The 26,718-nt window shown below is 49.7% G+C and overlaps 7 protein-coding genes and 1 non-coding gene across 8 annotated transcripts; 6 read left to right on the plus strand and 2 right to left on the minus strand.

Moving 5' to 3' along the window:
- Window positions 1-282: 282 nt before the first annotated feature.
- On the plus strand, window positions 283-2,182 carry GIQ15_03023 (uncharacterized protein; the record flags this gene model as incomplete). Its single annotated transcript, XM_033550440.1, has 3 exons — window positions 283-396; window positions 450-1,475; window positions 1,544-2,182. 3 exons carry the CDS (start codon window positions 283-285, stop codon window positions 2,180-2,182), a joined length of 1,779 nt encoding a protein of 592 aa, XP_033407601.1.
- Window positions 2,183-2,480: 298 nt separating this feature from the next.
- Window positions 2,481-3,685, plus strand: GIQ15_03024 (estradiol 17-beta-dehydrogenase 1; the record flags this gene model as incomplete). The annotated part of the gene is made up of 2 exons (XM_033550441.1): window positions 2,481-2,597; window positions 2,705-3,685. The coding sequence occupies 2 exons, from the start codon at window positions 2,481-2,483 to the stop codon at window positions 3,683-3,685; spliced, it is 1,098 nt and encodes a 365-aa protein (XP_033407602.1).
- A 297-nt stretch (window positions 3,686-3,982) lies between these two features.
- GIQ15_03025 (uncharacterized protein) lies at window positions 3,983-5,773 on the minus strand (the record flags this gene model as incomplete). The annotated part of the gene is made up of 4 exons (XM_033550442.1): window positions 3,983-4,126; window positions 4,196-5,548; window positions 5,597-5,644; window positions 5,699-5,773. 4 exons carry the CDS (start codon window positions 5,771-5,773, stop codon window positions 3,983-3,985), a joined length of 1,620 nt encoding a protein of 539 aa, XP_033407603.1.
- Window positions 5,774-10,386: 4,613 nt separating this feature from the next.
- Window positions 10,387-11,913, plus strand: GIQ15_03026 (Ryp1; the record flags this gene model as incomplete). Its single annotated transcript, XM_033550443.1, has 1 exon — window positions 10,387-11,913. The coding sequence occupies one exon, from the start codon at window positions 10,387-10,389 to the stop codon at window positions 11,911-11,913; it is 1,527 nt and encodes a 508-aa protein (XP_033407604.1).
- Window positions 11,914-13,529: 1,616 nt separating this feature from the next.
- Window positions 13,530-15,074, plus strand: GIQ15_03027 (CDP-diacylglycerol-glycerol-3-phosphate 3-phosphatidyltransferase; the record flags this gene model as incomplete). The annotated part of the gene is made up of 5 exons (XM_033550444.1): window positions 13,530-13,579; window positions 13,804-13,875; window positions 13,950-14,245; window positions 14,308-14,572; window positions 14,960-15,074. The coding sequence occupies 5 exons, from the start codon at window positions 13,530-13,532 to the stop codon at window positions 15,072-15,074; spliced, it is 798 nt and encodes a 265-aa protein (XP_033407605.1).
- Window positions 14,686-14,801, plus strand: GIQ15_r0015. The gene has a single exon (XR_004500584.1). It is a non-coding gene; the product is annotated as a 5S ribosomal RNA (ribosomal RNA).
- A 1,534-nt stretch (window positions 15,075-16,608) lies between the features above and the next one.
- GIQ15_03028 (lysophospholipid acyltransferase) lies at window positions 16,609-18,596 on the plus strand (the record flags this gene model as incomplete). The annotated part of the gene is made up of 4 exons (XM_033550445.1): window positions 16,609-16,630; window positions 16,689-16,733; window positions 16,829-17,947; window positions 18,013-18,596. The coding sequence occupies 4 exons, from the start codon at window positions 16,609-16,611 to the stop codon at window positions 18,594-18,596; spliced, it is 1,770 nt and encodes a 589-aa protein (XP_033407606.1).
- Window positions 18,597-19,713: 1,117 nt separating this feature from the next.
- GIQ15_03029 (putative Serine-rich protein) lies at window positions 19,714-22,228 on the minus strand (the record flags this gene model as incomplete). The annotated part of the gene is made up of 4 exons (XM_033550446.1): window positions 19,714-19,752; window positions 19,815-20,017; window positions 20,149-20,341; window positions 20,519-22,228. The coding sequence occupies 4 exons, from the start codon at window positions 22,226-22,228 to the stop codon at window positions 19,714-19,716; spliced, it is 2,145 nt and encodes a 714-aa protein (XP_033407607.1).
- Between the last annotated feature and the right edge of the window lie 4,490 nt (window positions 22,229-26,718).

Here is a 26,718-nt window from a genome sequence, read left to right on the forward strand (position 1 = left end):
CAAGTGAATCAGCAGGAGGGAAAGCGGCCATGTTCATAAACCATTTCCGAAGAGGATGATAAAGATCGAGCTCGCCTGCCAGGTGGTTGATATTGAAATCACATGACAAAGTCGAGGGTTGAAGCTATCTAGACACCAGGCATCATCAAAAGTCGCCTACGCGTTTAGATCTGGCCATGCGGTTGCTTAGCCATAGCTCAACAGCAGCTTGGAGCCAGCATCTCCCATGAAAGCGATAACCTGAGCCTTTCTCCCAGCTATTTTAAACATTTACCTATCGCCATGGATGTCTTCTCTGCGGTCTCGGGTTACATCTCCAAGATGGTGACCACGGGAGATACAGCCACCGCGAGCTCCTCGTCCAAAATGAAGATATTGCTGCTTGATAGTGAGACCGTGGGAGACGCGACCTTCTTTTCTCTCAAGCTCTAGTCTAACCGACTCCATAGTTACCCATCGTGTCAACTGCAATGACCCAGTCCGCTCTCCTTAACCACGAAGTATACCTCATCGATCGTCTCGATAACCAGTCCCGCGAGCGCATGAGGCATCTCAGGTGTCTATGCTTTGTCCGCCCTTCTCCGGACTCGATACAATTCCTCATCGACGAGCTACGAGCGCCGAAATACGGCGAATACTATGTTTATTTTAGCAACGTTGTTCGCAAGTCGTCACTCGAAAGGCTGGCCGAAGCGGATGACCACGAAGTTGTTAAATCCTTGCAAGAGCATTTCGCCGATTTCCTGGTAATAAACCCGGACTTTTGCCATTTCAACATTGGTTTCCCCAGACAGCGGATCTGGAGCCACTCGCCAGATCTTTGGAATACGGATGCGTTACAGCGGACCACAGAAGGTGTAATTGCGCTATTACTATCCTTGAAAAAGAATCCGTTGATACGATATGAGAAAAACAGTTTAATGGCTAAGAAGCTTGCTACCGAGGTCAGGTACCAGCTCACCCAGGAGGAACAACTGTTCAATTTCAGAAAACCCGACACACCTCCGATTCTACTTATCCTTGACCGACGCGACGATCCTATAACTCCTTTGTTAACCCAATGGACATACCAGGCGATGGTGCATGAGGTGCTAGGAATTACAAATGGCCGGGTTGACCTAAGTGAGGTCCCAGATATCCGACCTGAACTTAGAGAAATCGTTATCGCCCAAGACCAAGATCCATTCTTCAAGAAGAACATGTATCAGAATTTCGGCGACCTTGGTGGGAATATCAAGGAATACGTTGAACAATACCAGTCCAGGACGAAAACTAACATGAGCATCGAATCTATCTCCGACATGAAACGATTCGTCGAGGATTATCCTGAGTTTCGAAAGCTTTCTGGAAATGTTAGCAAGCATGTTGCCCTCGTGGGGGAGCTCAGTAGAAATGTTGGAGAGCATGACCTGTTGAACGTGAGCGAGCTGGAACAAAGCTTAGCCTGCAACGATAATCATGCGAATGACCTCAAGGTTAGTAGTCGAGCTCGTTCTCTTGTCCCATTACATAATGTCTACGGCTGCTTACTCCCTTATACCAGTCTCTCCAAAGATTCATCCAATCCCCTACTGTGACGGTGGAAAACAAACTGCGTCTCGTTGCCCTTTATGCCATCCGTTACGAAAAACAACCTTCAAACACGCTCCCTGTCCTCATCGACCTCCTCACAGCAGCTGGCAATGTTCCACCACATAAAATAAGTATAATCCCGAAACTTCTGGCGTACCATCATTCTCTACAGGCACCCCCAGTTGCCGGCGGGTTTTCAGATCTCTTCGAATCAGCCTCCTTTCTAACTGGAGCGCGTGATCGGTTCAAGGGTCTCAAGGGTGTAGAAAACGTCTACACCCAGCACTCTCCTCGTCTAGAAGCTACTCTTCAAAACCTGATAAAAGGCAGACTAAAGGAGCTCCAATATCCGTTCTTGGAGGGCGGTGGACACACTCGAGACAAGCCGCAGGATATCATCATCTTCATGGTCGGAGGAGTAACGTATGAGGAAGCAAAGATGGTAGCGCAGGTCAATGCTAGCTCTCCTGGCATCCGTGTTGTCCTAGGCGGGACCTGCGTTCACAATAGCAGTACTTTCTTAGACGAAGTGGAAGATGCTGTAGGGAATTGGCCGGAGCCCCCCGCAACGACTGCGGCTGGGCGATTGCGATCAGAAATTAATCGATAGCTTGCTTTACTTTATTTGATGATTCTTAACTGCTTTTATGACGGGTGTGGCCCAACGGTTTATGGCGTACTTTATATAGGCAAAATATATCCATTTATCCATAATTGCTTGCTTTGAGGCCTAGATATCTCCTTTTGCCCCAGAAGTGATGCCAAGAAGTCCTAAAAGCTTGACCGGAACAGACTATCACATCATCATGCAGTTGTGAAGCCAGCAAACCGTCCATGTCTGACGTTACTCTGTACACCTGATCCTAGCCTCCAAATATCGAGCACCATACTGCTTACCTTTCTATCAAATGGATACGCAAACCCATACATCGCCTGGCGTGACAACGCGGGACACAGGACTGCGGCTCCCAGCCACCACGAACCCCCCAGGACCCCAGAATCCTGCAAAGCAACTCGTATGGCTGGTATGTAACCCCCCGGAATATCCAGTATACATCCTTGCGTAGCTCTAGTTAGCTAGGTTGATGCCTCCCTGTATATTTCTTACTTTTCAATAACATCTGGTGTCTAGGTCTTTGGGTCGACAGGCCATATTGGCCGATCGCTTGTGAAATCAGCCCTGGGCCACAACGATCTCGTTGCCGCAGTTGGGCGCACATTCGAAACGACCCCTGAGAGCATGGATCGTCTTCAGGAAGAAAATAAGAATTGTCTCGGTTTATTATGCGATGTTCGTACAAGAGAGACTGTGAAAGCGGCTATTGACCGTACGATTGCCCACTGGGGGCGAATAGACATTGTCGCCAACTGTTCGGGCTACGGAGTGATCGGGGCGTGCGAGGACCAAGAAGAATACGATATTCGGAATCAGTTCGAAACCAATTTCATGGGCACGCTGAATATCGTGCAACTTGCTCTTCCGCATTTCCGTGAGCGTGGTGCTGGGAGATATATCATTTTCAGTTCCACCTCTGGCGCACTTGGAGTTCCGGGGTTGGGACCATACTGCGCATCTAAATATGCGGTTGAAGGGCTGATTGAAAGCATGCTTTACGAAGTCGATTGCTTTAACATCAAATGCACGCTCGTTTTACCGGGCCATATCCGCCGTGATGATTATGACACGATACCAGGCATGCCAGACCACGAAGACTATCTTACCTCGCCATTGCCGGCTTTTGGACATTTCCTGATAAAGCCAGCCAGCGAACCGTACAGCGGAGTCACAGCACCGGCGGCGCATGCGAGACGCATTTTACAATGGCTAGGCGATAAGCCTCCCACAAGCGCTGTGAAGTCTGCCGAGCTCGTGTGGCAGCTAGGCCACTGTTCCTATCCACCATTGAGGCTACTACTTGGTACCTATGCAGTGGAGAGCATCAGAGACAGGCTAAAATGCGTCACTGAGGAAATAGAAGACTGGAAACATCTGAACTTTCCATCGAGCGATCAACCGCCACAGGCTGGTGCCTCCATCAAGACAGAAGGTGACTCCGGGCGAAACGAAGCAGAGGATCAATTGGCCACCAATGATATACAAGTAACGGATTAAATACAGAACGCCTTTCCTTTGCATTGTTCAGTCGCCTACAGAGACGACATTTATCCGGATTAATAATAATAAGAGTCGTGCTGCCCCCATGGACATATGCGGTACCCGCCATACTCCTTCCAACACCACCCTAACCGTGGCCAAACGATTAAAAATATATACAATGCCACCCCATCAGCCATAAAGCGTCCGATTTACCGCGCCGTGAAATCTAATTCCCTGTTTATCCCACACTTGCCCTCCGCGTCTATTCTTTAATTTATCATTATTGGGTGTCTGCCACCGAAACATGGATTTTCACTTTCTCCTAAACCGTATTCCGTGAGACAAGTTGAGAAAGTAGGCGAACACTCTATCAGCAACGTCGTCAATTTTGTCATACCTGGCCCCCAGGCGATATGCAGCTGCCGTACCGGAAATAACAGCGACCTCGTGCAGATTCTGCGAATGATACCCTCATTAGCGGTCGCCTCGAAAACACTAAGCTTGTTAAGAAAGTTATAGACTTACCGTATATGTCCAGGAACCGGCATAGATGGTGTTATTATTCCCGTTTATAAACTTCATGGTCGGCACCAACCTCGCAAAATGCTGCCACCTATGAGATAGCTGGTGCCACCACTTCTGCTCAATGACTTTGTCATTATCGATGAGGTCGACCGTCCACACATCTTTCAAGTTCTCGTCTATGAAGTGACTTTGAAATATATGGTTTTCGAACGGCGGCAAACGCGCAGAACTTCCAGGCGGGTTCCGGAATTGGTATTGGAAGCGCGTACAGTCATAACCCACCTCCATCTTCTCTGGCCGCGTATGGTAGGAAAAAGTGCAATATGACGGTTGAAATCCGGACTCGACACCTGCCTCTCCCTTGGCAACTTCAATATGCTGTCTATCCTCATCGGTTTTGGGATCACTGCAGATCTCATCTCTATAACGCACCTCGAACTTTCTCTGAAAGTAGGCATGATCGGAATGCGTCACAGTTAAATCCTTATGCCACTTTGTCGTCCCTAGCACAAAGCTCTCCCGCCACGAAGCCAATTTCCCCAGAAGTTGCTTTGCCTGGTCGCCTGGTATACAGAAAACGATTTTGTCGTATGGTTTTGACAGAGTTCTGAAATGGGCGCCGTCTCCAATTCTTTGATCTGCGTCAATCCGACGAGTTTCTACCACGATGCCTCGTTTATTCCTCTGGACAACCTTCATTACCTGGGTGTTGAAATAGATCTCCACCCCCTTGGCGCGGAGTCCTTCTGTCCAGTCCAGATAAAACTGGCTCATGTTCGGGTATGCATATACGCGATGATCGTACGGCACAAGTGATTTCATATCATAGGGGCAAAATTTTATGTCCGGATCCTCGAACAGTCCCTGAAATAGACCACATGGCACATCACGACCCTGATTCCCCATGCCAAAGAATATAGAAGTCGCCGGGTAGACGATCTTGTTGCCGAACTCCGTGGAGAAGCCGTAAAGACGGAGGAATGCCTTCAACGGAAGATGCCAGAGCAGAGGATACTTTCGAATCGTGCTGAGCAGTTCTCCAAACCTCCGAATCTCAGCTGCATGGTCGTCCACGAGCGATGTTGGAAACGCGCTTGTCCAGAAGTTCTCTTTTCCCTTGCCAAACGCGAACTGGAGGGTCGTTTCTTGCGGCTCATGCCCATATTCGCGGAAGAAGCTGTACGTGTGTCTGCATATTCCTGGACCGCCCTGAGCCCCGATGTTTACCCAGTCTGCTCCGAATTTCTCCTTGTCGATGGCGATCGACTTTGCCTGTCCGCCGGGTACGTGGTCCCTCTCGAGTAATGTCACTTCGAACTTGTCCGGTTCTTTCGCTAGGGTTGCGGCGCACGACTATATAGCCCTTGTTATTCACATGTTCTTACATCTTCTCCTACTTACAGTGGATGTAGCCGCCACTCCCGTAGAGCGGGCAGGCGACCAAAACCACTGTCAACAGTAGAAGAAAAAGGTGGAAGGGAAACAAAAAGCAGAGGGGCGTACCATTCCAGCGGCGCCAGCGCCTATCACCAGCACCTTTATCCGGCGATCCTCCTTCGAGGAGGCTTTCGAGGCCATGGTGAGTGACTTGTTCACGGAGTGGGAGCCAGTTCAGGTGTCATGAACTGGTGGCAGATGGCGTCTGTCATTGAATTCGGGTGAATGTCCCCGGGGCTACGAGTTAAATGATAACATGTCACGTTCTACCTGAGAGCTCGTACAGATAAGCTGGCTCGAAGCCTAACCCATGGCCCTCTCCTCCAACCAGTCCAACCAGTCCGTCCTGTCCGTCCTGTCCATCCTGTAGATCTCGCATAGGGAAGTATATCACCGAGCAAAGCGGCTGTAACTTCCCAGTTCTTGATAGCGTAATATATGTATGCGACGTATCAGTTCCTGTAATTTTAACATCACGTGATACAGTCCCTTGCCCTTTGATGCTTTTTCTCTGTCTGACAAGGAGAAGAAGACGAAGCATATCAAAGGACAAGCATCTGGATCTTGAGACTGTCTGTTTTCCTGCCGAAAGCCTCAGTGGATGTCGCCGTTACTGCGCGGTGCTTTTGCTGAGAGTGTGCCGAATATTCTGAGGGCTCGAGCAATATCCACCCGCTCCAGTCAATATCGCCCCAGTCTATTGAATGCTAGGATCGAGAAAGCTAGTTACTGGGAGTCTAGAGTTCCACAGACAGTGGCACTGATACCTCGATCTGGATACGGATACAATCTCGGGGCGTTAGTGTCGCGTGCGGCTTATCCAGCAACCTGGTTCCAGGGTCCAGCTATGGACGATGACCTGCGCGCGGTGATAGCTGCGTCACTGAAGGAGGCTGAAAGATCGCAGTCAAGTCTACAGAAGGGCAACTCTTCTGTTGTCGACCTTACGGAGGATTCTGATGGAAGCGCGTCACCCCAGATGAAGAATGTGCAGCATGTTTTGGATGATGATTCGGACGCTGAGCTGGAGCGAGCCATCCAGCTGTCCCTGCAGAGTCAGGAATGTCTTCCAAGCCATGTGAGAGGGTGTGATGAACCTCTGGCAGGAAACGACATGGCCGCAGAGTCGAAGTCGAAGTCGAAGGCGGAAGCGAAAGCTACAGAGTCAGGGTTCGGGATATTAGGCATTGACCGTAAGAAGCAGGAAGAGGAACGACTTGCAAGACTGGCAAAGAAGAGAAAGGCCGGAGACGACAGTCCTGCGTCAACGGCAAGGCCCTTCAAACATTCGAAACAGGAGCAGTCATCGCAGACCGCGCCAACGGGTACGTCGGGAAGCTCTGTGCCAGGTCTTCAGTTCCCTGAAGGCGCAGTGAAGAAAACATGGGCATCAGGCTGCGAACGGTCCAACGACATCAAGATCGAAGAAGTCTTTCAGCCATCGGACGTGGAGCTGGCTGTTCTCAGCTCCTTTATGTGGGACATGGACTGGCTTCTGATGAAGTTCAGCAACCCCAAGACGAGGTTTCTCTTCATCATGGGCGCAAAGGGAGAGGAGAAGGTAGGGCGAAACTTCTACCGTTGGGTGTCGACGTGCTGACGGTCTGGTAGAAAGCACAGCTGCTGGAAGAGACGGCGTTGATGCCTAGGATACGGTTGTGTTTCCCGTCGATGGAAGGGGAGATCAACTGCATGCACTCGAAGCTGATGCTACTCTTCCATCCGACGTATCTCCGCATCGTCGTCCCGACTGCGAACCTGGACCCGTATGACTGGGGAGAGAGGGGCGGGCTGCTGGAAAATGTGTGCCTTCTACTCTGTATTGTGGTGGATGTGATGCTGACGGCGACATAGATGCTCTTCCTTATCGACCTCCCTCGCAAAGCCGACGGCGAGTCAGATGGCCAGACTCACTTCAGAGACGAGCTGGTGTACTTTCTCAAGGCGTCGAACATGAACGAGAAGATCATCGACAAGATGTGCCAGTTTGATTTCAGCAAGACGGCAAAATACGCCTTTGTCCATACAATGTGCGTCTCCATTTACTATTAACTTAAATTACTCCTTATCCTTACTGTTAACTTACCCTAACTTACTGTTAACTGACATTATGTCTATAGTGGCGGCTCACATATAACCTCCCGCGAACGTACCGGCCACTGCGGCCTCGGGAGAGCAGTCACATCTCTCGGCCTCCAGGCCTCGCAGCCCTTGAAGCTGGACTACGTGGTACGTTGCACCGTTACCGCGTCTAGTCGCATCCACCCACTCACACCTTATCTAAACAGACTTCGTCCATCGGCTCTCTATCCTCTAATTTCATGCGAAGCTTATACTTCGCGGCCCAAGGTAACCCTCCCGACCTGCCTGACGATTCTGCAGACACTAACGAACGGGTCGGGTTCTAGGCGACGATGGCTCAAAGCAACTGTCTACGCGTGTGGGGAAGGCGTCGAAAGGCAGAGCTGACGTCGACGTTGACGGAGGCACGGACAGTGAGGAGTGGCGAGAGCGCATGAAGGTGTACTTTCCGACGAGAGAGACTGTTCGGCATTCTCGAGGGGGAGAGTCGGGCGCCGGTACGCTCTGCTTTATGGCGAAGTGGTATAACGCTGCCACGTTCCCGAGACATGTCATGCGAGATAATCGCAGTGTGCGAGAGGGCGTCTTGATGCATACTAAGGTACACTACTACTGCTCTACTACTGCTACTGCTACGATGACTACTGACAACGACTAGGTACTCTTCGTCCGGCCCGAAGTCGGCACGATCAAGCGAGCAGACGGGACTGGATGTCGCGGGTGGGCCTATGTCGGGAGTGCGAATCTGTCAGAGAGCGCCTGGTATGTCTCTCTCTTGTATCTTGCTGTATCTTGCTGTACGGGTATGCTAACTGGATAGGGGCCGCCTGGTGATGGATCGCAGGAGCAAGCAGGCCAAGCTCAATTGCCGGAACTGGGAGTGTGGTGTGCTGGTGCCTGTGGATGGTGACAGTGAGGGCGACGACGGCGACCTGGCCGCCGTCTTTGGCGACACCGTCCCTGTGCCGATGAAGCCGTCTCACGATGCCTACGGAGAGCCGTGGTTCTACACTGATCCCCTACACTGATACTCATCCTCTGTACTATACTCCGTATCTCGACGCTAGCCATGCAGCCTACACCGCATCGTCAGTAAAACGCTTTTCCACGGTTATTTCACATGATATTCCAAGCGCCTTGCCTGCTGATCGTCCAGACTACTACGAGCCATGTATGCACGCCATGTATACTGCGTCGTATATGCCTGTCCGCCAGGAACGTCTCTCTCCTACTCTACACTACACTATCTGTCTGTCTGTCTGTCTGTCTCTAGCATCTCTTGTCCGTCTCTTGTCCGTCTCTTGTCGTATCTCATACGTAGAGTACGTAGAGTAGATGCACGTCCGACCGCCTCTGTCGTCCATCCATCTTGGCCGAAAAAGCAAGCAGGGAAGAGGAAAAAGAAAGGCCAGGTTCAAGCCCATCCTCGTATTCCGGTTCCACTCGACCTCTTCCTCCTCGACCTCGACCTCCTCGTCAACTGTCTCTCCCTTCTCTCTCTCTCTCTCTCTCTCTCTCTCTCTCTCTCTCTCTCTCTCTCTCTCTCTCTCTCTCTCTCTCTCTCTCTCTCATCTTCCTTCTCTCTCTCTCATATCATCTCTGTCATCTCTCTCATCTCTCTCTCTCTCATCTTATCCTTCTTCTTCGCTATATTCTCTCTCATCTCTCATCTCTCATGTCGTCTTCTCAGCACGGGTACAGGCGGCCAGATCCCTGAAAGGGGCGAGGGCGAGGGGAACTCATGGCTGGCTCGTTTCTTTTGCCTGTGATGCGTAATGGCCGGGTGTGGGGGTTCAGACAATTAATATCGCACGCGAAGGGCCTATCACGGCGCTGCATAAGCGGTCTCTGCCCAAGGTCGCTCCCTGCCCGTCCGTCGTAGTTAGTCGTAGTAGTGAAAAGTAGTGTAAGAGAATAAGTAGGTGTCCAGGCTGCCGGATCCTCTTAACTTCGCAATCCTCCCACCGCATCCCCAATCAATGGGACTGAAGTCAAACCGGACAGGTGAAAGTGTATATTCATGCTTAATTTTACGTTTCTTGGAGCCGCTGCTGATCTACCTTGATACACTGGAACTGAGGGCATCTTGACTTACTGAACTTGACTGGACTTGATCTTGGACGACAGGATAGAAGATAGAGACAGCTTGAGGATAGACGACGAGGTTGGAGACGCCACCGCCACGAGACAGACAGGAGGAAGACAGGAAGACGACGGCTAGCGTACAAGCGAGATCCTAGTCCTCTTTACGAGTCTCTCTCTCTCTCTCTCTCTCTCTCTCTCTCTCTCTCTCTCTTCTCTTCTTGCTCTTCCTCTTCTTCCTCTTCTTCCTCTCTCTCAACTTCTCCTCGTCTCTCCTGGTTGGTCGGCTGCTTACTGTGCCGCCACTCCGTCATCTCCTTCCGCCCGTCTCCCTCTCTCTCTCTCTCTCTTCCTGTGTCTTCTCTTCCTCTCTTCCCTTCTTCTCTCTCCCCTTCTTCTCTCTTCCTCCTGTGTCCTCTCTGTGTCTGTGTCTGTCGATCGTGCAGGGTTCTAAACTTCTACTTCAACCTTGCCCTCCCCAACCTTCACCTTCACCCTAACTCTCCCTCGTATACACTCTAACCTTATACCTCTTCTCTTCCTCATCTTCTTCCTCACCTCTTCAATCCCATCACCCTCACCTCGTCGGCATGGGCAACGGCACCGCGGCCGTGCTGGAGCCCACGTACAACGGCTACGTGGCTTCCACCCACGACGCCCTCATCCTCTTCGAAGCATGTCTCACCGGAGTCCTCCACCACGTCCCCCGCCGCCCGCACGACCGTGAGCGCTCCCAGCTCGTCCGCTCCGGCAGCGTCTTCATCTACGAGGAGAACGCCTCGGGCATCAAGCGCTGGACCGACGGCGTCACTTGGAGTCCCAGTCGCATCCTGGGCAACTTTCTCGTCTACCGCGAGCTCGACAAGCCCTTCCCGCCAGGCGAGAAGAAGCGCGCCGTCAAGAAGGGCAGCAGACGGCCGACCCAGTCCGCCAGAGCCGGCGAGCCCTATCCGCGACTCCAGGACAATGGCAACGGCAATCCAGCTGGCGGTTACTCGCCCACCGCGCCCTCGCCCGCCGCTGTTGGGCCTGGCTTCCCCGAGCGAGGCCAGCAGTCGGAGCTCGAACGCGCCCTCGTCGGCTCCCTCGTCGACTCGTACGGCTTCAAGGACTCGGGACTGGTCAAGAAGACCATGAGCGTCACCGTCTCCGGCGTCACCCACCACCTCGTCTCCTACTATAGCGTCGACGATGTCATGCGCGGCGCCCTCAGCCCGCCCAGCATGGTCGAGTCTCTACGCTACATCCGCCCTCGCCAGGAACTCACCACAAAACAGAGCTTCCGCGCTCCCATCGAGGACCCCGACCAGCCAGGACTCGACGACGGTGACCCTTCCCAGTCTCTCTACGGCTACCGTCCCAATCCCGCCGCCGCAGCCATGGTACCCCAGTATGGCATGCCCCCGCAGAGCACAAACTACTACGCTCTGCCTCCACAGCCTTCCTACGCGACACACTCGTCCCAGCAGCAGCAGCAGCAGCAACAGCAACAGCAGCAGCACCAACAACAGGCGCAACAGCAACCCCCGCCCCCGTCCGTGCCCGGCTACGGCGTCGCGCCACCGCAGCAGAACCCTTATCTCCAGAGCCCGGCCGCTGCGACCTCAGACGTCCCCACAAAGACAGAGGAATACACTTCCTACCGTGGGCCGTCCGGCTACGCCACGGCCTTCCAGCCATCCTCTTCACACCCTACCCACCCGGCTCCTCCTTCCCACTCGCATCTCTATAGGACTCCCAGCATACCGACCAGGCCCTCGGCCTCTGATATCCCCACCTCCATGGACCCCGCAGCCTCGCCAAGTGCCAGTGCCTACTCCAGAGCAAGCTTCAGCTTAGACTCCAACAAGCAGCAGCAGCAGATGGACCAGCGCACGACTTATCCCGGTCCCGCTCCTGCCAGACGCGAGTCATCCTACTACGACCAAGCTCAGGCCCAGGCCCAGGCTCAGGCCGCTCACCAGCGTCGCGCATCCATCCAGCAGCAGCCTCCCCAGCAGCAGCCCCAGCCCACCCAGCAGTCCTACTACTCAAACACCGCTGCCACCGGCCAGAGCTCGTATCAGGGTGCCCCGCCGATGTCAACCTGGGGTACCACCCATGGTCAGGCCATATAGGCTCGAGGGATGGATGTAATAAAAAAAAAAAACGAAGGAGACGACCCGAAAAAGCAGATGCCGAAAGGAAAACGGAAAACGCCGACCTGAAAAAGAATGAAAAAAGAATGAAATACTTGAAAAAAAGAATGAAAATGGGCATAATATACGCACACGCACGTACGCACGTTTGTTCGCACGCCTGCTTTTACCTGCACATATCCAGCACACGCACACACAAATGATGAACGAGTTTTGTTTTACTTCCTTTCCTTGTCCTCGATGTTTTTTTCCCCCGGTGACTTGAGTGGATCTCTTTGCTTTCCTCTGCAGTGCACATTACTACTCGACGTACTTACTTCCTATCAATATTTGACACTGACCTGACTTGAATCTCTTCCCCTTCTTTCCTACTTTCTTTCTACGTAGGTGGCGGTGGCGTGGCAATGGCGTGGCATTCTTTCCTTTGGCTTCTCCCCTTTTCATCCCGCCTTCGCCTCTCTCTCTCCTCTCTTCTCTTCTACCTTCCGCTCGCTTGTGCATGCATACCAACCACAGCCTCCAACCACCACCCACAACCTCAACCTGAAACCAACCTCCCTCAACTTCCAACTCAATGATACTATGCACGCGCCCTCAGGGTCCGTTGGAGATCGCCCGGTCCGTGGGGGGTGGCGCACGCAACTACACTCTCCGCGATGTATGCGGCAGCCGCAGTGGAATGGTTTGATCTGAGCGGTTCGGTTTTGATCTGGGCGGTTTGATTTGCTCTTTTGCTCTGTTGATCGATCTGCTGGTAGGTAGGCATGATGCACGGCATGAGTGTTTTCTTTTTTTTTTTCCTTTTTTCCCTTTTGCTGTGATTTTGATTTGTTGCTTTTGCTTTTACCTTTGATTTCGAATTGAGTTTATCTCTCGTTTCGTTGATTATTGAGTTTGACTTTGTCCCTGTATTTAGTTTTTCTGTTGGAAATAGTTTGGTCAATGAACATATACGTCTATGCTGTTCTATCTTATGTAGAGTATAGTAGAGTCTGATATTGTATACTGTAGTTATCTGTAGTAGAGAAGAGAGTAGTTACTGTATAGTGTATTGTATAGGAAGAGGGGAAGTGGGGCGATCATCACGCTTACTCAGCATAACCCACTTACTAAGTACGTATTACATAATCAGATAGTCGCGTGCTTCCGGCGCTTGTTCTGACCAATCGCAAGCAAGAGATGATTTTTCTCTCCTTCTGCAACTCCAAGCATCAAAAGAAGCCCCCTACACCCGTACATCTACTACCTTCTTCGACTACAATTGACCCTCGCACATACCCGACGGAGTTCTCCGTACCTCTCACATCCTGATATGCTTTGACCGTTTCCCCCCCCTTCAACCAGGCAAACATACTCTCCTCCAAGCGAGAAAACTTGGAAACCGAAGCCCGAACCAGAACTAGGTTACTTCGCTTTTAACCCTTCCTTTACTCCCTATTTGCCTTGTCTGGCCTGGCCTTACCTTGCATTTTCATTGCCTGGTTATCTGTCTGTTTTTTATTTGCTTATTATGGCGAGATACCCGAACCTAGGCTCGTTTCAGGGCTCGTGGATGTCAAGATGTAGCATGTTACAGGCTCGTGCGGGAACCTGTCATGGTCATGCTCATGGTCACGCTGCTTTTGTTCGGCGAGCTGTCGTCTCGGTACAGGGGGGACAGAGGTTTTATTCCAGGCTGTCGGTGGGAGGGGCATGTGTGTCTGCATCGGCATCGGCATCGGGGTGTGTGGGTGCCGTGACGAAGGGTGTGACGCGGAACGTCTGGTCGGGTCACCTCTTCTGGGGGCCGGGCCTGTCGTGTCGGGCGAGGAGGTAGGATTGTTCATGCTTGTTTCTACGTCTGTGATACGTCTGTTGACGGGTTGATAGTGTTTTCTTAACTGGTCAGCGGAGGTTTATCGGTGGACAGATACCAAGGGACCAGGAGAAGGCTATTGCAAGGTGAGTGAATTACGAAGATATAGCCGTGTAGGATGTCCAAGCCCCAAGTACCAGTACCAGCTAACAGGCAACAGCCAACCATCGGCCAAGAAGGCAGTCATCTCACATGAAAACATCTACACCATACCCAACATCCTCACCGCCTCTCGATTCGTCGTAGCTCCTATAATCGGCTACTGCATTCTAAACGGTGACCACACCCTAGCCTTATCCCTCTTCACCTACGCCGCAGTCACCGACCTGGTGGACGGCTACATCGCGCGAAAATGGAACCAGCAAACAGTCGTCGGCACAGTCATAGATCCCATGGCAGACAAGTTCCTAATGACCATCGGCGTCGTCTGTTTGGCCATGAAGGCCGCTATACCAAGTAAGCACAGCCCAACCATCCACATCCACCCCTTTATAAGAAACGTAATTAATGCCCGATAGTGTGGTTGGCCGGCCTCATACTCGCTCGTGACGTCGGGCTGGCTTTCTCAGCCATATACTATCGGTGGATATCCCTCCCTCCACCAAAGACGATGACGCGGTACTGGGACTTTTCTCTACCTTCGGCTGAAGTGAAGCCTACGGAGGTGTCGAAGGTCAATACCGCGCTACAATTGGCTCTTCTTGGATCAGCTATGGCTATGCCCGTGCTACCGGAGGCGATGATGACGGCCTGGTATCTTCAGGAAGGGATGATTGGATTACAGTAAGTCTGCTTCTCCTTTTACCCTTGCCCTTCCCCTCCTTGATTTTTGCTTTGGGGGCCGATGCAACATGTGTCCCCGCTATATACCCACTCCCCCCTAGAGTCCAGTACATACGACCACAGGAAGTGGAAAACAGAGCTTCCCGTCCGCTCAGCTGTACTTAAGCCACTTGCCGGTCGGTTAGTAGTTGGGTGGGTGACCACCAGCGAATCCCGACTGTCGTATGTTTTTGACTCTTTTTTTTTTCCCCTCTGCTTCCCGCTCTCCTTTTCGCTACCATTTTCTACCTTTTCCATCGACGTTAGGCGTGTTGCTTCGTTTTTACACCCCTGTTGGCGCGTTGGATATGTTTCTTGGCGTTCTTCAAGCTAACGATGCCACAACAGGTACTTGGTCGCTTTAACCACCTCATGGTCTGGTCTGCAGTACATCTTTAACAAAGACGTTGTTCGAATCCTGCACGATAACAAGGGCAAGGACGGGGACTCAAAGGGAAACTAGAAGGCGTGTGTGTATTATATTCGTCGTTGGAAGCGTGGCATTTTCAATGTATCGTTCTACTGTTCTTTTTCTACATCTTTCTCCTTGGATTACATATCTCTGGATCGTGATATGCCTGTAAATGTATCATAGACTAGCCAATAGCTTCAAGTTCACGGCTTTCCTATAGTTAAGTGTCCTCTAAAGATTTGCTCGCGAAATAATTAGTTATTGTGTACTCTGTAAATGATCGGCTTTATATGGGAGTTCCGGCGTGTACACCTTGTGCCTGAGAAGTGCTTGTAGACTTCCGCGAATGTAGTAGCGGCCAGCGGAAGTAGAAATAACCAATTTTGGATTTGCGATAGCTGCACTATAATAACGTTACCGTTGCCGGAAAGTTCGGATAATCGGTTCTAAGCCAAACAAAGCCTATGAGTGAGCGGTTGGCGTTCTATCTAGAGAGGTTTATCACGTCTAAATAATGCTAAGTTTAAATCAATAAAAAACAAAATCATAGCAAGATTGTATTTAAAGTAATTGCTAAGAGATTAATACAAAGCCAGTCTAATTTGAATTAACATATTGGCTTTAAACTGTTCAGTTAATGAACCGTTCATAGAGTTGATGAGGCTCAAGTGTACTATGGATATACTCTATATAGTTGAGTTAAACACATGTCCTAGATGGCCTTATTATCTACAAAGTTCTCCTGCAAATTTAGCACAAAGAGGTTTAGATAAACTCCACGGTGAATCTTTGATGGAGAGAATTAGCCCAAAGCTTGCAGGGCTTGTCGGCATACCGCCTAAGTGATACGAGAATAGTAAGTGGCTGGCGGCCGAGATATTCCCAGCTCCATTTACAATCCATTAAACTAAACGGCACCAAAATGATAGATGATATGCCGGGAGTTGACTGAATTATGATAACGATTCCTGGAAACGCCGGATGCAAGATATCAAGACCTTATGACGTCAAAGTGCAATGTTAACGGTTATAAAAAACGGTGGCCAGTTAGAATTTAACAACTGCGCTAAGCACACGGTTCACTCGGTTTACACGGTCAATGAGCCGCAATCGACGGGTAGATAGAAGAATTCCATGTCCGAGTTTCACTGATATTGTGCACTTTGTCAATGGTAGAACGACACGCTTTCATAGGGTATGTATGCATGAAGTCGACGGGCCTTTGTAAAGCGGTGTTTGCTGGACAGGGCAAGGAACAAGGGACAAGGGCCGGTCGGCGGATATTAAATACAGCTTAAGAAAAATATTCTCTCTTCGATAGCCCAACTTGAGAACGGCGTCAGAATAATAAGTAAAAAGTGGTATAGGTTGGAACCCTGGAAAGGATCAACGTTTGTCCGCCAGAAATGTTGAAGCTCAACATTTGGGGACAAATTATCCTGATGTAGATCTACTTTCGACATCTTCCTATCCATCCTCCATCCTCCCTTTCTTATTTGTGCGATGAGTAGCTTTATTTTTAGCTACCTTTGATCCTCCAAGCTGCCGCAGGTTGCCAAGGATAGCTGGTTGGCCTTGGTGCAAGATGCTGCCCTATATTAATACTCGTTCGTATCCCCGCCATATTTTATTCACTGGCACAGGTTATTGACAATTCTACCACAGCTTTCGCCGCAGCCGGACAGCTCATCGGTGCTTCCGCTGACGAATGTACGTTTTACAGCTACTCATGTTTAATCCCAAAACTTCCATTCCGGTATTATTGCTTCGTTGCTCTCGGATAGCTAGCTAATTGCAGCGTACAGTGAAACTTATAACCTCCTTCCTCCTTTCGTACCCACTCGCCGGTATACTAAAAAGGATTCCGGACTCTCAACCCTGGAAGAAGAATGCTTTCATAATCGCCGTTTCGTTATTCTACCTAGTAGGCTTATTCGACCTCTGGGATGGAGTGCGGACGCTGCTATACTGTTCCGCTGGGGCCTATGCGATCGCATACTACGTGGATGGTTCCATAATGCCCTGGATTGGATTCGCATACCTAATTGGCTACATGTCAGTCAGCCATATAATACGACAGATAATCAACGATCCATCCACTATCGATGTTACTGGTGCTCAAATGGTGTTGGTTATGAAGCTGAGCGCATTCTGCTGGAACGTACACGACGGCCGTCTACCCGAAAGCCAACTGTCTGATGCCCAGAAACATGCAGCCATCAAGAAAATGCCTGGTCTCCTCGATTTTGCCGGATATGTTCTTTTCTTTCCGTCCCTACTCGCTGGTCCGGCGTTTGACTATGTTGAATATAGACGATGGATCGAGACCACCATGTTTGATCTGCCACCAGGAGTAGACCCATCAAAGGCGCCTCCAACCCGCAAGAAGCGCAAAATCCCAAGGAGTGGACGCCCTGCTATGTGGAAAGCAGCCATGGGACTAGCTTTCGTTGGAGCCTTCGTCGTCTTTGCACCTATATATACCACTAATCTATTGTTGAGCGATGAGTACGCCGGATATGGGTTCTTGAGAAGAGTTTGGGTTTTGTATGTGTTTGGGTTTGCCGCTCGGTTGAAGTACTACGGTGTCTGGGCTTTGGCTGAAGGCGCCTGTATCCTTTCTGGAATGGGATACAATGGCGTCGACCGGAACACTGGCCAAGTGTACTGGAATAAGCTAGAGAACGTCAACTCGTGGGGACTGGAAACCGCCCAGAACCCTCATGCGTTCCTTGCGAACTGGAATAAGAACACGAACCACTGGCTGCGAAACTACGTTTACCTTCGAGTCACTCCAAAGGGAAAGAAGCCGGGATTCCGAGCGAGTCTGGCAACGTTTGCAACAAGCGCTGTTTGGCACGGCTTTTACCCTGGTTATTACCTAACATTTATACTCGGCTCTTTTGTTCAAACAAGCGCCAAACGTATGTACACCAATGAACCCTTTGACTTAAACCATTCTATGTTTGAATGCTAATATTGCTTCTAGATTTCCGCCGCCACGTCCGCCCCTTTTTCCTATCCGCTGACGGCACAACTCCAACCCCTTATAAGAAATACTACGACGTCGTGAGCTGGCTCGCTACACAACTCACCATGAGCTTTGTCGTCGCACCATTCATTCTCCTCGACTTCGCCGACTGTATCACCCTCTGGGGCCGCCTCTATTTCTATACAATTATAGGCATAATTGCCACCCTTGTCTTCTTCAACAGCCCAGCTAAAGCTCAACTAACCAGAATGCTGAACCAACGCAACAAGAAAGCATCAGGAACAGCGGTGACTGGGAAACCCTCTGAAAGAGAAGCAGCAAATGAGGCTGCTGCCGCTAAAGCGAGAGCCAAAGCTCAGGCCGATGCTAAGGAATTACGCGCTGGAGAAACTCCATACACGGAACAGCCTCTCGGTTTACCTAATGATTTGGCACAGGATGTTGAAGATGCCGTGCATGAGATGAAGAAGGAGATTGAAACAAGGAGACGACGAGGAAGTCTGGTTACCATGCCTACGGGTGCAGAGCTAAGGATTGCGCTTGAGCAGAAGCTTGGGAAGGCACTTTCAGACATGCAATAATGAGATACGAAAGAGGTGGAACGAATTTCGAAGTACGGGTATTCAGAACGGGGTATATATTATCATTGTCATGGTAATGGTATTTGGAGCTAGCAAATGACCTTGACTTTAATGATACCAGGCCTACTCTATACTTATAATCAGCAAGCAGGTGGAGGTTGATTCCTAATTTTCCTTTCCTAGATTCCAGCAAAATAATATATATACATATATAGTTAGTGGTCTATGACACATGATTAAAAAAATTGGAGATTTCTCGACAGGTTTCAACTTTAATTCTATATTTACAATACAAACCAAATCTTCTACAGATATACCATAAGTTCTTCGTTATGATTGGAAGGATATGATAGATACTAAGATATAATTCCGCAGATTTACAAGCCTTCGTCATATATACATCACTCATTCAAAAATAATCAACAGCTCACTCAAATAATCAATTTATTTTAAGCTAAGTATCGTTTGTGGGGTGATGTCAAAAGCAAAGGTTGTGATAAAGAACAAATGGTAAAACATGGTGCTGAAAGTGTTGTTAACAATATTGTCAAATATTAACCTTTTTTACATGTATCTTCAGCAAAAGTCGTGTCAAATCCTCTGGAAATATTGTGGGGGAAAAATAAGGTCGCAATTTTATAAGCATAGCGCATATAGAAAAAAGCAGGTTGCAATTTGAGTGCAGAATAGAGAAGAAAAGTAATGATGGTATAAAGACGAAGAAGATCAAATTAGGTTGAAGAACCAGAAACGTGTGTTTCGACGAATGAAAAGGGTAGGAGCATGGTAAGTTGGTGAGAGATGTGGATAAATAGGTGTAAATAAGGTATAAATAGTAAAGTAGGGGCTCAAGTTAAGTTGGTGTTTGCATTGTCGTAACGCAGCCGAAAAGATCCGAAAGGAAGGAAAATAAGTGGAAGCTGAAATTTCACGCTTTCGTTAAATCATGGGAGAAGCTGGGCGCAAAGTGAATATAAAAAGCCAAACCATCATAGAAAACGTGGGACCATAAACGACGGGATATATATAGATATATCGGTTGTCGTGTTAGAAGCGTAAGGGCGTAAGTAATAATTAATGTTGTTTTACAACATGAAATCAAAAACGAGGTCATGTATCATAGTGCGTTTCGTGATCCGAGAACGGATAGTGTGATCTAGTTAAAATGTTAGGGGACGCCAAAAAAATATACCAGCGCTGTATCAGGGATGGACATACAACTATTACAATGATTGACAAGCCAACTGGCGTCATGCAGCGGTTCAAATTCCGCCACCATCGGGCATTTTCAAAACGTAAATTATCAACCAGCGCTGCTCGGTGGGCAGTTGCTTTCTCAACATCCGGTTGCTTGCCTGACGTTTTGTCATCAAAACACGGTGGTTTAATCGGCAATGGGAGAAATGAAGCGATCAACCAGGCTATAGGTGTAACGTCAGTATGAGCAAAACTCTATCAAGGGGGTCGGAGAGGATAGACTAACCTAATGGAAAGATAAAACCTATACAAAAACTAATGACTTGCATATTTCGTCTACTCCATATATATTCACCAGATTCGTCGTATGGAGGGGCTCTCCAGATTGTCCTATCGGTCGCACGAAAGCGTTTATCGGTGTATAAGTGCGGTGACCAGACGGTTCTTGGAGTCTCCTCGCGTGAATTTTGAGGCGTGACCTCATCTTCACCAACGATACCAGCCCAGTGTGTCCTTGGATCGCGGGAGTCTCGACGGGTGTCCCTGGGCTTAGCCTGTGGTTGTGCCTGGGCCTGAGCCTCAGGTTCTAGCTCAGGCTCTGGCTCATGCTCTGGCTGTGGCTGCGGTCGCGGCTGCGGCTGAGGCTGAGTCTGTCGTTGCATAGGTTGGCTCTCTCGGCGAGGCCGTGTTCGTGGACGGGAGATATTTGTCGGCGGCACCCGAACCACGGCTTGATTTGAGTGTTCATCCAAGGGCTCGGAATAGGACAGAGGTTCAGAGTAGGAAACATGAGTCACAGTGTGCATTTCGCGAGGGGTATTTGGCCGGCTGACATCCACAAGAGAGATTGCAGATAGGAAGGCAAGACTTCCGCCCTGGTAGTAGATCTTTGCCCATTGGGGGATGTTGGTAAGGATCCCACTTGCGGTTGAACCAGATCGGCTAAGAGAACCGTGCCTCGAGATTGATGATCGATAGCTCAACGTGGCGGATGTTTTGTGTTTCAGAACACGTAGTGCATGAAGATGCGTAATGCGGTCACTGACTTCATCCATTTCGGATGCATCCATCACTGAGTGATCTACCATATCGGTTGATTGATTCGCCGAGCTCCAGGAGTGATCGGATCCGCCTCCCTGCTGAGACCTATCTGCCGGGTTGCCATCGAGGGATAGAGAGGGAAGGTTGTGTCGTTCCTCCATTGACATTGATAATTCGGATGATACGGTTGACAAATGTGGGTTCCAGCGTCTGGTTGGAGGTCGGTTTAGGACCAAGGGTTCAGGGATAGACACCATAGAAGTCTCTGCAAATGAACTAGACGATGAGGGTGGCCGTAGAGTTGGGTATTGTACAGGCGTTCCACTGTTCATGACTGCCCGGATATCAGAGTCGGATGGCATGCTGGGCAATGACACATTTCCTTGGCTACCGTTGTCTGACCGAGGGGCAAGTTCAAGGGTAGATGTCGACTGGTAAGATCTTAGCACAGGCACTGGGGGGCTCGATGATATAGATGGTGTCTTGGAGTCGTATCGATTCACGGAGGCTGATTCCGAAGCACTGTTTGGCTCTCTTCGGTTGCGGATATACCTTATAGCTGTGCCAAATGAGTTTGCCGAGAACAAGGAGGATTCCGAAACCCTGGTCCTTATAACGTTCGGAGAGGTACCAATAGGGAGCACATTAGGCGACGAGCTATTCAATGGGACTAGGTTTGGACTAGATGTGTATCCGATTCGGGCTACATTTGAGGACCCATTGGAAGAGGATGAATGACCCCTGGTGATGGAACATCCAATTATGAGCGAGCCATCGGAAGGAGGGGTTCTGAGGCGCGATGGTTCTCCTTGGTTAACCAGCTTGATGGTGGCTGCAGGTTTTGGAAGAGCAGTTACGCTGCTTCGGTCGGAGGATTTGTCCTGGTCGTCATCGTTCCCGCTATCACCGCTGTCAAACGCATGTGGGGTAACCGAGCGAGCGATCGTGGTGTTGCTTGACTTCGGATCCTGGCCCCATATCGCGCTCGAGGTGTTTCCCATATAAGTAGAGAGGTCTGAGGCGCTGGCAGAGGGCTGTCCCCTGGGACTGGGAGGCTCTAATTGTGGAGAAAGACTGGTTCTGGAACACCAGTTGTCCGAAACCATGGTTGAAGGGCTGCCACTTCTAGATATGCGACCTCTGGCAGCAGAACCCGGCGGTAATAGCACATGGGATGGCTTGGTAGGATATGGATTGGCGGAGTACACATCAACATCGTCTGGAATGCTGAAATTATCGTCCTCAGAGTCATCGTGGCATCGGTTTGATACTAGTCGAAGGGTCGGGGAGACTGGACGGATGACGTTATTTTGGGATTTCGTTCGTTCATGGAGCGGATGGCGCTTCGGTGTGGACCTTCGGGACGAAGGCGAGGGCGAAGGAGACAAAGACATTATGTATTATCGTAGGCACGGAATCCGCAAACTTCTCATCGCATTGTTCGGCGGGCCGGGATATTATGTTCCTTCTTCCAAACGGATTTCGACGGTGCAATATGTACTCCGTAAGTAAATAGAATATGTATATAAGCGCAGAAAAAAATATGAATGTAATAATTGATTTGAAGAAAGGAAGAATGAGAGGAAGAGTTGGTAGTGGAATCGAAAGGTGAGGGATCCGAAAATAAGTCCGAAAAACCGATGTAGAAATGGTCTCGTAGAGAGCGTCGATGAATGAATGAACGATTTGCAAGGCGTCTATGGCATAAGCTCGTAAGGAACTGGACCGGGGGCTGCTGTGAGCGACTGATGCTGGAAGTGTTTCAAAAGCGGTTAAATTTAGAGCGAGTGTGGTGTGCTAACTGGGTGGCACAAAAAAGCTTATTAAATGGGTAGTAATTATGGGTGAATTATATATCTAAAAGAGTGACTGAGGAAAGGAAAGGCGCGCAAAAACAATTGCAAAAGACACGATAGAATTGAACGAGAGGAGGGTTGGAGATGAAGTCGGAGGAGTTGCAGGTTGATTTTGACTGCGGAAAGGAAAAGGAGCAAGGCAGTCACGGGATCTTAGTCAGCAACGGTACCTGGAGGGCGGTGAGCGGGCCGCCTCTTCGGGACCCGCTTGGCAGAATTGATAAGATCGAGATAAGATCAATTAATAGTGACAATTACGACAATAAGAGGAGGTGATAGAGGATAGAAGAGGCGGTAGAAGATGACAATCAGAGAAGGGAGATACTACTGATGGCGAGAATATACGGAGTACAGGATAGGAGTCGAGATACACAGAGGTCGAGAGGCCGCCCGGCTAAGTTACTGGTGCGCGTCGTACGGAGCCCATAGAACGGCCCTGATGTGCTCCATACCTGGCGTATCGTGTTTCCCCAGGCCTAGTTATATATAGGATTTCACGGCGCTACATGCTGGATGTCGGCAGGGAGTCCTGGATGCTGTAATGCAAGGACAACACAACCTGGTCTGTCCCAGAACCATAACCATAAAGAACCGCTGCTAACTCTTACCCCGTGCAGAACACTCCGTACACGCACTCCCCATTGTTATCCGCTGCTTCAGTGCTCAACAGTGACTCCAAACCAAACGATTTACTCCTGCATCGCCAACGAATACTCCATACTCGGTTAACCAAGTCGTGGTGGAGTGGGCGGGTGTTTAACTAAGGGGGGCTTAGGTTTATCGGCGCAAGGTGGACCCTTTAACCAAAAAAACCTCGTTTCAGCCTTCAGCCAGCAACTGCTGGCCAACTGCTAAGGCGGTATCCGCGGATTTCAAAACGCGACAGCTCCATCTTGCATGCGCTGTGGCACTGGCAGCATGTATAAGTGGTGATCCGGCGAATGAAAAGTCTGCCGAGACGATGTTTTCTCAGCGTAACTTACTCCCTGGGCCGGAAACTCGTCTACAAGGTCTCGCCGTGATAAGTGGTGGAGTGCCTGGTTGCCAATCATTTTCTGAGTTTTCTTGGAATAACCAATAACAAAAATTCAATGCAGTGCCATGTATGCAGGAGAAACTCGTCACCTCAAGGGACGAATCCGGCTCCTGGCGGTGCTCCAGGACCTGCAGTAGGGGAAAGGATTTCAACGGGGCGTCCGGAAGCGTTATCGGAGGCTGCAGGAAAGCGCATGCAAATGCTTAAAGCTATCTGACTTCTTTCCCCGAGCGAGGAGTGCTCCATACGCCTATTTCCCAGGCACCTTGCTACACTAATTAGTTACACGAACGCCTTTCTTGCATACTTCAAGCAGGGCCTCGAGGATGGATGTAGTCCGTCGTCCATACGGAGGACTCCGTACCTGCACAGAAGCAGAAGAACCTTGGAACGTTCATATTTTCTCGCGTGGAGTTTGAAGGCTCGGCTAATGATTTGCTTTCTTGTCCGAACTACTCCTGCTAGATAGGTGTGTACTCCGGTACGGTCCTCCGTCCTCATCGAGTTCCGCGCCGTTATCCCGTCCACATTTTGCTTAGGTAGCCATCGGTGGAGATGATGGGGTCAAACTTGTAGTCGGGAATGCCTGCATAGCCGCCTTTAATTTAACGGGAATTCTTCTAATTCGGAGCCGCCGAGGATGAGCCTTAGAAGCGATCGGTTTAGTACCATGGAGCTAACGGATCTCGGCTCAGAATGGTTAATTAAGAGTATGGTGACGGAGTCCTCTGTCTATAACTCTACCTTTGTCTTTAGGTAGGTCTTCCATAATGGCGTTATGGTATCGCCGATATCACTGTCCCTTCTTCGACTCAGCCATTAGGTAGGTCCATGGTACTCCGTCAGTGAAGCTCCAATTTCCACCGAACATGCTAAGGAGTCCGCGAGTACGGAGTACGTATCTTCTTGAAAGTGAGGCAAGCTGGCGCATGGCTTGCGTATGGGGATGTTACTTTCCAGCCTTCCATCGTTTATCAATATTTATCATCAACTTCTTATTACTTTTTTTCCCAGAGTTGGAGCTATCATGAAACCCATATTTTTGAGGAGCTCCGTACTTGACCCCCCGAGGAGCTGCTAGGCTGATATGAACGTTGCTTTGTTCGTGGCTTGTCTTTGTCTCTGACGCTGGCTTTGGCGGATGGCCCAGACCAGGGGCACATGACCAGCACTTCAACCTCAAATCCACCGCAAAACATCCTCGATCTTCAGGCATCAACCCCTTGTGGCTGCACATTTGTTTCTCAAGTGCGCCTTGCTGGTTCCTGGGCCTGGCTATACTAGAAATCTCGTGTTGTCTTACTTGGTGAAAGTAGGATCCATGGCTTCCGGAATCTTTGAGCGACTGAAGCATTTTTACCATGCAGACAAAGGTATGTCTGACAGCAGATGTTCGGCTCGATACGTTTGGCAACGTTTCTGATTGTAGAATTCAAGAACCTCAACCCCTTATTTCAGTGACTACTGCAGTCTGGTGCTCGGTATGTACGCCAAATATCCCAAATATAGTCATTGTGAGCTGTATCTTCAGCAATCTCAGTACTTTGATAATACGGAGTTGCGCAACTTCCATGTTTGCGACAGGGGAAGACTGGTGCTGACTCCAAGGGCCAGATATTATGCACTGTCCTATATGTTGTGCCATTGTATACCTCTAAGGCGACCAGGCCCGCCCCGACATTGAGTCGTGATGCACCGTCACTCATCAAAGCTCGCATTCGCGCCGTTATGGTGTCATGCTTTTGCTGTAGCTTGGCCACGTTCTCTCTAATTGTTTACAGTGGAAGGAGTAAACCTGTGGAAGCGCTCCAGCTCCTGGGATGGTGGCCGATCGGGTTTCCGGAAATCGGAAAGAGTCTACTACTTACAGCCCTGTTGTTCCTGGGTCCACTGTTTGAAATGGGGATTGCAGAAGGAAGATGGAGGAACTGGGTAAGAGGTAAAGGTCTTATCGAATCTCTTCGAACCTGGGTAGGATGGAGGAACTTTGTCGCTGTCAGTTAGCCCTCCTTTTATATTTATGAGAGCGGCATCATTTGGTGTTTTGCGTCGTATGATCTAACAGTGTCCTAGGGCCCAATAACGGAGGAAATAATCTTTCGATCAATCATCATTACTATCAATCTGATGGCAGGGATGTCCCCGAGCCGAATTGTGTTTCTGACACCTCTATATTTCGGCATTGCCCATGTTAACCATTTTTACGAAACCAAACTCGCCCAGCCAACCATCGCTCTGGCACCAGTTCTTGTTCGCTCTCTATTCCAGTTCACTTATACCACAATATTTGGGTGGTATGCTACCTTTATCTACCTGAGAACCGGGTCCCTCCCCGCAGTCATTCTGGTGCATGCATTCTGCAATTACTGTGGCCTGCCTCGTCTCTGGGGGCGTGTCGAGACGTCCCTGCCCATTGAGAGCACTCTGCTAAGAGCTGCTAAAGGCGACGAGGACGGGGACCTATATGACGGAACTAACGAGGCCACTGGAATTGGTTGGACTGTGGCGTATTATATCATTTTGCTTGCAGGAGTGGTACTATTCCATTCTCAATTTTGGCCATTGACGGAGTCTTCAAAGGCACTGGCGTTATTCTCAACCAAAAAACATTAAGCGAGTTATCTAGAGGAAAAAAAAGCGACTGCGACTGGGGCATTTTGAGCGTTAGTCTATAGGGATGCGTGTTATTAGCTTGTAATATATTTATCCCACCTGCCATTCCATCCTTCAAACATCTCCATATAATCCAGCTTCCAGTTCTCTTGTTTTCAAGGCCGAAAACTCCGATAGCTCCGATTGGTCCGGAGCTAGCTTTCATAAGCTCCTTGAGATTTCATCGCGGCGATCGAGCTTTTATTAGTATTTGCGCTCTGGACGCCAGCCTTTGTTTCCAAGTCAATTCTTCATTTAATGATATATACGTGAATATCAATTCTTATCCAGTCCTTACCAACGACGAAAAGGCTACAATACCAATGTGGCGGACACACAA

The sequence above is a fragment of the Arthroderma uncinatum genome (assembly GCF_011692745.1).
Source record: "Arthroderma uncinatum strain CBS 119779 chromosome Unknown scaffold2, whole genome shotgun sequence".
Classification (NCBI taxonomy): Eukaryota; Fungi; Ascomycota; class Eurotiomycetes; order Onygenales; family Arthrodermataceae; genus Arthroderma; species Arthroderma uncinatum.